The sequence below is a fragment of the Fragaria vesca genome, linkage group LG1, assembly GCF_000184155.1.
Source record: "Fragaria vesca subsp. vesca linkage group LG1, FraVesHawaii_1.0, whole genome shotgun sequence".
NCBI classification, from domain to species: domain Eukaryota; kingdom Viridiplantae; phylum Streptophyta; class Magnoliopsida; order Rosales; family Rosaceae; genus Fragaria; species Fragaria vesca.
In genome coordinates this window covers 7,828,169-7,839,158 of record NC_020491.1, presented here as the reverse complement: position 1 = coordinate 7,839,158, position 10,990 = coordinate 7,828,169, and the positions used below count along the sequence as shown (strand labels likewise).

General features: G+C 39.4%; 2 protein-coding genes across 2 annotated transcripts in view; both read left to right on the top strand.

Moving 5' to 3' along the window:
- The window catches only part of LOC101307733 (ankyrin repeat-containing protein At3g12360-like), a 2,554-nt gene extending 974 nt beyond the window's left edge, over nucleotides 1-1,580 (top strand). The window contains exons 2-4 of the mRNA XM_004288994.1: nucleotides 175-632; nucleotides 718-734; nucleotides 887-1,580. Of these exons, the coding sequence (XP_004289042.1) occupies nucleotides 175-632; nucleotides 718-734; nucleotides 887-1,580 (1,169 nt within the window). The remainder of the gene's footprint in view (nucleotides 1-174; nucleotides 633-717; nucleotides 735-886) is intronic.
- Nucleotides 1,581-8,138: 6,558 nt separating this feature from the next.
- Nucleotides 8,139-10,990, top strand: part of LOC101307440 — a 13,495-nt gene continuing 10,643 nt past the window's right edge. Inside the window, exons 1-3 of the mRNA XM_004288993.1 lie at nucleotides 8,139-8,928; nucleotides 9,184-9,716; nucleotides 9,847-10,494. Coding sequence (XP_004289041.1) covers nucleotides 8,139-8,928; nucleotides 9,184-9,716; nucleotides 9,847-10,494 — 1,971 coding nt within the window. The remainder of the gene's footprint in view (nucleotides 8,929-9,183; nucleotides 9,717-9,846; nucleotides 10,495-10,990) is intronic.

The window sequence follows — 10,990 nt, the reverse complement described above, 5'->3', positions numbered from 1 at the left end:
ATTGACTCATGGGTTGCAGATCAATAATTAGGAGTATGTCCATGCATCTCCAACCACTTTTTGTTGTAACATTTCCTAAATATGTCTAAGATATTTATATATATAATTATTGGATTTTACATTTTTCAAATAATACTTGACTTGATCCATACTTTTGCTTTATATATGTTGAAGAAATAACGGGAAGACTACTAGAGAAGGAAAAGACGCTGGCAGTAAGAGTAAACGAAAAAGGATATACTCCACTTCATTTTGCTGCATTCTTTGGTTACGTTTCAATTGTGATACAAATACTGGAATGTGATAATTCCACTGCCTACATTGGCAACATTAACAAGTTGGTACCCGTTCATCATGCGGCTATGACAGGGCGTGTAGATGTAATGGAACAGCTTCTGCTCTACTGCCCTGACAGTTTTGAATTGGTGGACCGTTATGGTTGGAATGCCCTACATTTTGCAATTTCCAGTAATAAACCAAATGTAGAAGAGTTTGTTCGAAAAGATCCATGGCTTAGTAGCGTCCTTCTAAATAGCAAAGACCTTAGAGGGAACACGCCTCTGCATCAAATTGCTGAGTCTGAAAAATACAACGGCTTGAAGTTTATCCGTGATTCTAGAGTCAACAAGATGGTATTCTCTTTTTTTTTTTTAAACAGGGACAAGATGGTATTCAACAACGAAAACATGAACGCGCTGAACATTATTATACGTACAGCTGATTCTAAGTGGAAGGTATGTTTATGGCGTTTAATACTTTAATTTGCAGGTATATATAATAGCTAGTACTCTTTTTCCGTGTAGTATGTTTTCCTAGGTAGCTAGATTACATTAATTTTTTTGTTTTTTTGTTTTTTTGTTTTTTTTTGGTTTCTGTTGCGCTGCAGAGCAATCTCTGGCAAAGGTTTGATAGATTCTGGTGTAAGAGTAGGTCAACGAATGGCGAAAAAAGAGGGTAGTGGCAGTGACGTCGATAAAAAGGACGGTAGCGGTGAAGTCCATGCAAAGAGAGGTGACCGAAAGTCGGAAGACTCTAAAGACAAGGAAATAAAAGAATCTCATATGGTAGTGTCTGCACTCATAGCAACAGTAACCTTCGCAGCTGGTTTCACTGTGCCTGGTGGTTACCAAAGTGAAAAAGGGCCGGATCAAGGTTTAGCAGTTCTATCAAGAAACGCAGCTTTCAAGGCATTTGTGATAGCAAATACATTAGCAATGAGTATGTCCAGTTGTGCTGTCATGATACGCTTTTTTTTGTTGGTGAGAAGGCGAGAATTTGCCCTCGGAACCGTACCACGTGGGGCGGCGATAGATCTCACAATGTACGCCTTGATTGCAATGGTGGTTGCATTCCTAACCGGCACATACGCAGTATTAGGCAGTCATTCTTCATTGGGACTTGCGATTGCGGTTACCGTTCTTGGGTGCTTTTTCTTCTTTGGCTACGGTGCGTTCTTGTTTCTTCCGGCTTTTGCTACTTTGCGGGGTTGTGCGGCTACAATCTGCGAACGTATCCATGAACTCTTCTATCAACTCCTTCATGGCAACTTTGAGAAATTGGTACCTAAATGCAAGTTTTGAATAACAATTAATGTATTGTATCTATCTCAGTTTTATTTATTTATTTATTTATTGTATATATTCATGCATTAGGCTGTCATTTCCTCTCATAAAAGGTTATTCTTTTCTAATAATTTTTTTTGAATAAAAGGAAGTTTTATTAATAAGAACGACTAAGGTCGTGCATAATGTGCATCCAGTGTTAGTTTTGGAGCTGATACATACCACTCAAAATCAACATTTAAATGAAGCTATAACTAGCAGGACGGTGCGCTACTCTATCTAGAAAATATTGTAACCGAATAGATGATATATGACTCAATACAGTTAAGTAAATAAGTTCGTCTAGAGACCCCAATTGACGTACAAAAATACTAGAAAACCGCAAAGAGTCTGCCACATCAGTAGCTGCTACATGGTAACCCATAGATGAGTATCCCACCTCCTCTGAACCAAAGCCCAAAGAACTAGGTCCCTTTTCAACTCCCTTGTCATTGAATGTCGTTGGCAATTGTACTCCCACCGACACTTATGAGAGCCTCCTTGATTCAAAATGGTGATACCAGGATCCTAGACATAAAACTCAAATCTTGGATAAAGCAATTCAAATGGGCTAGGGTTGGGGCCATGACCCAACACGTTGAGGACCAAAGGGTACTCTGGCCACCCAACTGCCAGTCATCACAGCCTGCAACCATCCTTGACACAACCCACCCCGAATTTCACCCTGAAACCCGGAGTAAGTCGTACGAGGACCACCTCTAAGGAAAATTTACCGAAAAGATTAGTAAAACCTCCTTTAGAAATGGACAACCCTAACCCGAAAATTTCCAATTCACACTCTTACTACGACGCGTCCAAAATATCACACAATTATCCAGCTAATAAAAGCCAACATTATCCTTCATAAATTTTAAACATCAAATCAACAGACCGAGCACACCACCGAATTAATATACAATAATCCCAAAGTATTCAGAGCTACTAGACACTAGCGGAAGCAAAAAAACACTAGTAGGTTAAACAGGTTACTGATGAAAACTGGCAGAAATGCGGGTAACTATGCCTCGCCTCCTACTAGATCCAACCCGAACTCTGCAGATTGGGCATTTTAAAACGAATGGCCCAGGGGAAAACATTTAATAACGTCAGAGTGAGTGGACAAAAATAAATTAAAAATTAAATATTTATGTTTCCCCAACTCAATTTCCAAGGAAAAATCGAATGCATGCTGCAAGCGATAAAACTTTCATCTCATAATATCGAGCCTCTCAGGCTCTAAAATATATGTATGTATTTACACACGTCCATACTCCCTATATAAATTCATGGGTCTATATAGAGCTACTACGCTCGCGTCCAATGCTCACGTCACGCCTTAATGCGGTGCTACACTACGCCATTAAGGTGGACAGACGGGTGTATAAATATGTGTCCATACCCCTATGTGAATTAAACACTCATATAGGGCTACTACGCTCACGTCACACCATAATGCGGCTATATGCTACGTCATTAAGGTGGACAAACACATATGGTTAGCTAGCATTTTATATACATACTCTCTCATAAATACATATTTATATTCACCGAAAATCCCATTTTCGGTAACCCTCCAAAAGAAATAAAAATCGTCAAATTAAAATGACGTCAAAATATTCCGCAACATTTATTGTTCAATCATGAACTATAGCATGCAATTATTTAAAATAAACGTCCACTCACAAATTAGGCCTAAGCCTGATGTCGATCTGGGGCCTCGTCTGCTCGAGCCTCCTCACGTCATGTTCCAAATATAATATTAATTTCTCAACCGAAAATCCAATACGTACTCAAAAATAGGCAAAATAATTATGAGCCGTAACCACGCTCATTCTCGCCTAACTTTGATATGGTCCACACCTCAACCCTAGAACCATCGGCTGTAACTACACATTTCCACATTTTACACAACTTTAATCTAACGGCCGGATTCTACACTATTTCACCGCCAATAATACCACACTTCGAAAATTCATAAACCTATCCAAAACTCATCTAAAAATTCCATAATTCACTTCAATAAACTCCCCTTAATATTCCACATTTAAAAACATAAAAATCTCCTAACCGGCGGCTTCGCCGGCATGGGCGGCCGGAGACCGATTCCGGCGACCTCCAATTTCTACCAAATTTTAACATTAACTTCCTGTCCACTCCCTCTACAACTTTCCTAACTAGCACAAACCCAAAATCCAAGCCTAGCTAGGGTAATCGACTAAAAACATCAAAATCACCCTAGAACTTCCACCACAAATATCTCCTTACTTGAAGCGAACCGGAGTGAGTCCTTTTAGGGCAAGGTAGCTGGGTTGGAGACCTACAAAACCGTACCAAGTTTGCCCGGATTGGTGGCCGAAGGAGGGAGTTCCGGTAGAAAGCTTCCCGGCGTCTCCGGCGAGTTTTCTCCTCTTCCGACGGGCTAACGGCTCGGGGGCTAGGCCGGAAAGGGAGAAGAGGTGATGGGGGTCCGAACTGGGGTGGAGTGGTGGCTGGTGGCTGGCCGGACGGCGGCAGCTGGGCAGAAGAAAATCCGGCAGGGAAGAAGGCTCGGGGGAGAGAAAACGGGAGAGAAGAGAGAGAAGAAAAAAGAGAGGGCTGGGCTTTGACCACCCCTTGGCCCGGTCCACACTCTTATACAACCCAAATCCAAAATAAAACACCTCGAAAAATAATACCCGAATAAAAATCACCTTTTACTAGCTAAAATTTACCATTTTTACTGTCGTCGAATTTTCCTCCTACGAATAATCCTCCGCACATAATCGTCCCCGAAACCCCTCTAGGGACCAATTAAACTATTAACTCAATGATGAAGACGGTAAAATTCTTATTATAACCAAGCTAGTAAATAAGGTAAAATATAAGGGTCGGGAGTGACAATCCTCATCCCCACCACCATCAAAATTGAAGGTCCTAGGGTGGGAATATGCCCTTAACAACTTTTTTCATATAAATTCGTTCTAAGTAATAACAGAGGTTAAAGCTATCCTGAATAATAAATGCACGATATTAATAAATTTACCCGCAAAAAGTTAACAGGGGTAACACCGTCACTCCGTCAGTGGTCCTGGATACCAAAAGTGGGTCAAAGTTGAAACCTCATATACGGTTTTGATAGGTCGCAAAGTTAAGATACCATTTGAGCAATTTTCTGTTGTATTTATCTAATGATTTTAATCATGTATTAGGCGGTCAATTCCTAGCTCCTTAAGCTACTCTTTTCTTATAATATTGAAACAAAATGATACTCTTGCATGTGGGCAAATCACATTGATGAATGATGACAAAGTTTTACAATTTGTTGGGAGAGGCCATTCATATTCATGTTTTTTCTACCCTAGTAGAATCTCAAATCGTAACTTCTAGTAAACTCTTAAGTTTTTGTAACTTCTGAAAGCCAAGTTTGGCACTGAAAAACAGGTTCTGATTTTGCATGATCACTCTTCAAACTGCTCTGTCAACCGTCGTAAGACAAAAACTTGGTATTTTGGTGGTATTTGACTTTTGAATGTTGGATTTGGTTAGTTGAAGTCTAGACTTATACATCGATCGTATCTAGAATGGATCGACCTAGATTTGGATCCGTTTAGTAATAGAAATTTTGGATCGGACCCGAGCCAATACCCGCTGGATCGTTAGTAACTCAATCTAAATCCGAATCCGGAGGGTTATTGGATACTCGATCCGTTAATCCGATCCATTTATAAAAACCAATATTCTTAAATTTTAATAATAATTTTAGAATTTCATCATTTTACCTCTTAAAACGCTAACGAAATATCATAACAAATGAAGATTTCTGCCCAGTATCATTTGGTGTAGCAGCATAGTCTCATCTTCATAAGTGGGAGGTCATGAGTTTGACTCACAAAAGACTCGTTGTAGCATTGTAGTTATTTAACTGGTAAAAAAAATGAAGATTTATGTAAAAGTTGAATGGCAAAGATTTTCGTTGATTGGGAAGATCCATGGCCAGTATTGTCATTTGAAATGGCAAAGACTATGTCGGAAACACATTGCTCCATTAATTTGCTATTTCTAAAAAATACCAAGGCTTGAAGTTCATCAGTGATTCTATAGTTGATAAGATGACATTCAACAACAAACAAACAAATCTACCACACACATCACCCATGCTTGCTAGCATCAGCATCGCTGACAACAATGAGGTAGTGATGAGTGCTAAATTGGAGCGTTTATGCTTGAATAACTGGTGCTAGTCGAATCTCAACAACAAACATAAGAACGCGCTAAACGCTGCTAAAACAAACATAAGGTTGAAATCCCCTTGAAACGCTGCTGCCAACTGCAAAATAGGGGTTTGATTCCATCCTTCTTGGTCTCTTTGAGCCGACCTCGTACACGTCCGATAACCCCCCACCTCCCAACATTGCCCTTAAATTCCCAAAAAGGAGAAAAAAAATCGCCCAAACTCAACCTATTAATAAAACTAAACCCAACCTAACCCACACTTTCCCTGACACCTAATGTCTACAACCCTATGCAAATCAATTTTATCACAACACACCATCATATCTACCACATTCCCAAATCCAACAAACAAACAAACAATACCAATACAACAGCTCGATATGCATAGCAAAATATATTTGGTTTAAAATCAGACAAGTAAACGAAGCTCATACAATACAACACCTAAAGCTCTAATCTATATATAACCATCTGAATTTCTAATGAGAACACATTAAAAATTTAAAAAAAAAAAAAACTAAATTTTCACTTCTTCAGCTTAGAACCAAAACACCAGTATTCCCAAAAACTCCAATTTTACAGGAAAGTTTATTACCCACATAATCAAACAATCATACATACCAAAATCCCAATCGTTTCCTTAATTCGATTTTATCTTTTTAATTAAAGACGAGTGGAATTGGATAATTAAGTTTTCATCAACAAGAAACAAACATATAATTGGAATATGAAACAAGAATTGAAATTTCAAGGCTTACCCTCTCGATCTGTCCATGGTCTCGGTTTGAATCCCCCAAAAAAGCAGCTTCGACTCTCTAAAATAATAAAGCGCAAAGGAAGATTGAAACTTTGCGTTCTATACAACAAGCCCTAGCTTCGACTGCAATTTCGTTTTGCCTTTTATTATAAAAGCAATATATGATAAGCACAATTGATTGGGCCTGGATCCAGCCCACTCCACTAATGAAATGTATATTGGGCCGGATATTTTGTCCCAACACAATGAACAGTCACCCTATTAAGTAAACTTGAAATGATCATGAATGAGAGACGAGTGGAGAGGGAGAAGAAATAAATCGGTATCGATTTCAGATAACTGCTTCTCTCTTCGAAATCAAACTCTAGAGTATTCAAGAATTGGATCATGATAAGAAGGTGAGACATATGCCAATTCTGATTCCTAACCTTCACGCGTTAGGAAACTTATGAATATTTTTATCAGGAATCATTATGATTGCTATGTGTTAGTAAACGCAGAAATCATTTGATTTCACCATAATCCTATTCCATTTCATTTCAAGTAAATAAACATACCCTCATCTCATCCCAAGTCTCGTAGCTGCTATCGATCTAGTCTCCTAAGATTTCTTTTTTTTTTTTTTTTTGGTTGATGTGATTTCATGAAATTATATTAGCAACGCATCAAATCTTAACGCGTAGAGCTGCAATGACCATACTACTAATTTCGTTAATATGAAGAAGACTGCATTGACTTGTAACACGTAGTTGTTAACACGTGAAGTTGCAGACTTGCAGTCTGCATTAACTTGCAACACGTAGTTGTTAACACGTGAAGTTGCAGACTTGCAGCGTACGGGGCGTGTGGGATTTGCGACTACCCCCTTTTTGAAACTATTTGTGGAAAATCTTTTCAAAATTACTCAAACCCTTATCTCACAGGCCTTAGTTCCATTATGTTACAAGAAATATCCTAGAAATCTCTTGGCAATTTCTTGAGTTTGTAAGCCCAGATGTGAAGTCTAGCTAGTGTGGCCAATCTAATCCGGATTGTTGCCCCAAAGCCGTTGTATTCGGTTCAATTTGAATGCAGTTTGTATGGATCAAAAGATTTTCCACCTACAGTCATTTCCATATAGCTGGCTATATTTCAACACTAGCTAGACGCGGTGTGGCTGGGCCATGGCGAATGGCGACAAAGACATGGAAGAACATCATTCATTTCATATCTATGAAGTGTGTATTTTGAAGGCTGTGTGCAGTACATTGAGAGGTTGTGTGTGTTAAATGACTTTGGGCTAGTTTGTTGTGTGTGTTTCTAAATATCGGATTGGATTAGGGTGAAGTCTCGACGTTCGAAGATGGATCCTTCCGGTAAGTCAATCAAAACTAAATTTGAACAAAACCGCGTTGCTCCAGTAGCTAGACGCTGCTCTATTGTATATCTACATATAACACCCTTCCCTCTTCCCCTGATCCTCACCCACGTCCCTAGCCAGTAGCTAGCTTCCTCCTCATACTCTTTGTGGTCAAATAGTTTCTCTATCTCCTCGATCTTTCAAATTCTTGTTCGACAATAAAAAGAAAATGAATCCCTCTGATTCATCATGTGAGATTCAGAGTGATCCAACATCGGCTTCGTACCATGCCATGATATTGGAGGTGACCAACGCCTTGTTTAGTTCTGATTGGAATCAGCTGAAGAGCTCTGCACCAGTAGTTAACAGAAGCATAAGCGGCATGGATGTCAAGGTGTTCAAGGCGGCACGAGAGGGCAATATCGATGCCCTTAGAGAACACAGCGATTATCTTCACCAGATGTTGACTCCAACCAAATCCACAGTTCTCCATGTCTATATAGCAAGAGTAGGCGGTGCATTGTTGACGAAATCTGAGGAACTACTGCTGAAGTCAGCCCAGGTTGTAAGGGAGATGCTTAAAATTTGCCAGCGGCTACTATTGCAGCCAAATGATAACGGCGATACTGCCTTACACTTGGCGGCAAGACACGGACGTTCTGAGATTGTTGAAGTTCTTATTCAGGCTGCGAAAGACTGGCATGGCGACCTCGAAGAAGGTACCTCATCAACAGAAGGATGCCACCGGTTTCTCATAAGAAGAACTAACAAGGAGAAAAACACAGCCTTGCATGAGGCAGTGCGGTTCGATCACCTTCATGTGGTTAAGATATTGACTGGGGAAGACCCTGAGTTTTTGTACTCTGCTAATGATGCTGGCGAAACTCCACTCTACATTGCTGCCGAAAAAGGATACCGCAAATCGGTTTTTGAAATCCTCGACACTTGCACGAATCTATCCTACCAAGGACCTGATGGTTTAACAGCTTTACACGTTGCAGCTGTTTACGGTGACGAACGTACGTAAGCATATTCATATTGTTGAAATTGTACGTGCGTGTCTATATATATACATGTTATATAGAGGAAATTAAAGCATATCGCGTTTTCCTCATCCTCTCCCGTCTAAACTTATTGATTTTCGATTTTACATGAGTTTTTTCATGGGGTGTGTTAATAGCAAAAAGAGGTTTGTTAATGCATCACCCTTTTACATTCTTCAAATTTGACTTGATATATGCTTTTGCTCTACTTTTGCTTTATATGTGATAAAGAAATAACGGGAAGACTGCTAGAGAAGGAGAAGACGCTGGCATTAGCAGCAGTCGACGGAGACGGAACATCTCCACTTCATTTTGCTGCATTCGGGGGCTACGTTTCAATTGTGAAACAAATACTGGAATCTGATAATTCCACTGCCTACATTGGCGACATTCGCAAGTTGGTAGCCGTTCATTACGCGGCTATAGGAGGGCGTGTAGATGTAATGAAACAGCTTCTTCTTTACTGCCCTGACAGTTTCGAATTGGTGGATTACAAGGGTCGCAATGCGCTTCATTACGCAATTCACAGTAAGAAATATAAAGTAGAAGAGTTTGTTCGGAAAGATCCATGGCTTAGTAGCATCCTTCTAAATAGCAAAGACTTTAGAGGGAACACGCCTCTGCATCAAATTGCTAAATCTGAAGATGAATACAACGGCTTGGAGTTTATCCGTGATTCTAGAGTCGATAAGATGGTATTCAACAACGAAAATATGAATGCGATAAACATCATTGTACGTAGCAGCGCTGAATCTAGGTGGAAGGTATGTTTACAACGTTTGATTGCTAGTACTCTTTTTAATTAAGATTGTTTTCCGAGCTAGATTGCATCAATTTTGGTTTTTTTCTTTCTTTCTTTTTTTTTTTTTTCTTGTCGTTTTTTCCTCGCTGCAGAGAAATCTCAAAGAAGGTATGATAGATTCTGGTGCAAGAGTAGGTCATCGACGGGAAAAAGAGAGAGTTGGTGGCAGTGAAGTCCATGCAAAGAGAGGTGACAAAGAGTCATCAGAAGACTCAAAATACAAGGAAATAAAAGAATCTCATTTAGTAGTGTCTGCACTCATAGCAACTGTAACCTTCGCAGCTGGTTTCACTGTGCCTGGTGGTTACCAAAGTGAAAAAGGGCCGGATCAAGGTTTTGCAGTTCTATCAAGAAACGCAGCATTCAAGGCATTTGTGATATCAAATACATTAGCAATGAGTATGTCCAGTTCTGCGGTCATGATACGCTTTTTTTTGTTGGTGAGAAGGCGAGAATTTTCCCTTGTAATCGTACCACGGGGGGCGGCGATAGATCTCACAATGTACGCCTTGATTGCAATGGTGGTTGCATTCCTTACCGGCACATACGCAGTATTAGGCAGTCATTCTTCATTAGGACTTGCGATTGCGGCTACCGTTCTTGGGTGCTTTTTCTTCTTTGGCTTCGGTGCGTTCTTGTTTGTTCCGGCCTTTTCTGCTTTAAGGGGTTTCTCGGCTACAATCTACTTACGTGTCGCTGTCTTCTTGTATCATTTCATGCATGGGAACTTTTATAAATTGGTACCTAAACGCAAATTTTGAATAACAATGTATTGTATTTATCTAATGATTTAAAATTTTTAATCATGTATTAAGCGGTCATTTCTAGGGGTGGGTTCGGTTTTGTTCGGTTCGGTTTTCATCTAAAACCGGAAACCAAACCAAATAAAAAATTCGGTTGGGTTCGGTTCGGTTTGATATTTTTTGAGACATTGAACCGAAAACCAAACCAAACCATGGTTCGGTTCGGTTTCGGTTTTTTTTTTCGGTTTTTCTTCTTCTTTTTTAAAATAATTTTTCTTAAAATTTGTATGCTTTTGGCTTAGTAAAAAATTATCGTAATTTAGGTCTTTTTTTTTCTTCCATTACTTGTTTTTATAAGCACATTAATATATCAATAAAATTTTTGGCAATAATTATTCGACAAACCAACCATTTATAAACCAAATAGATACTTTGTAAGTTTAATACTCAATAATTTCGAAAGTATTAGGAATTGACCACACTAGCACACCAT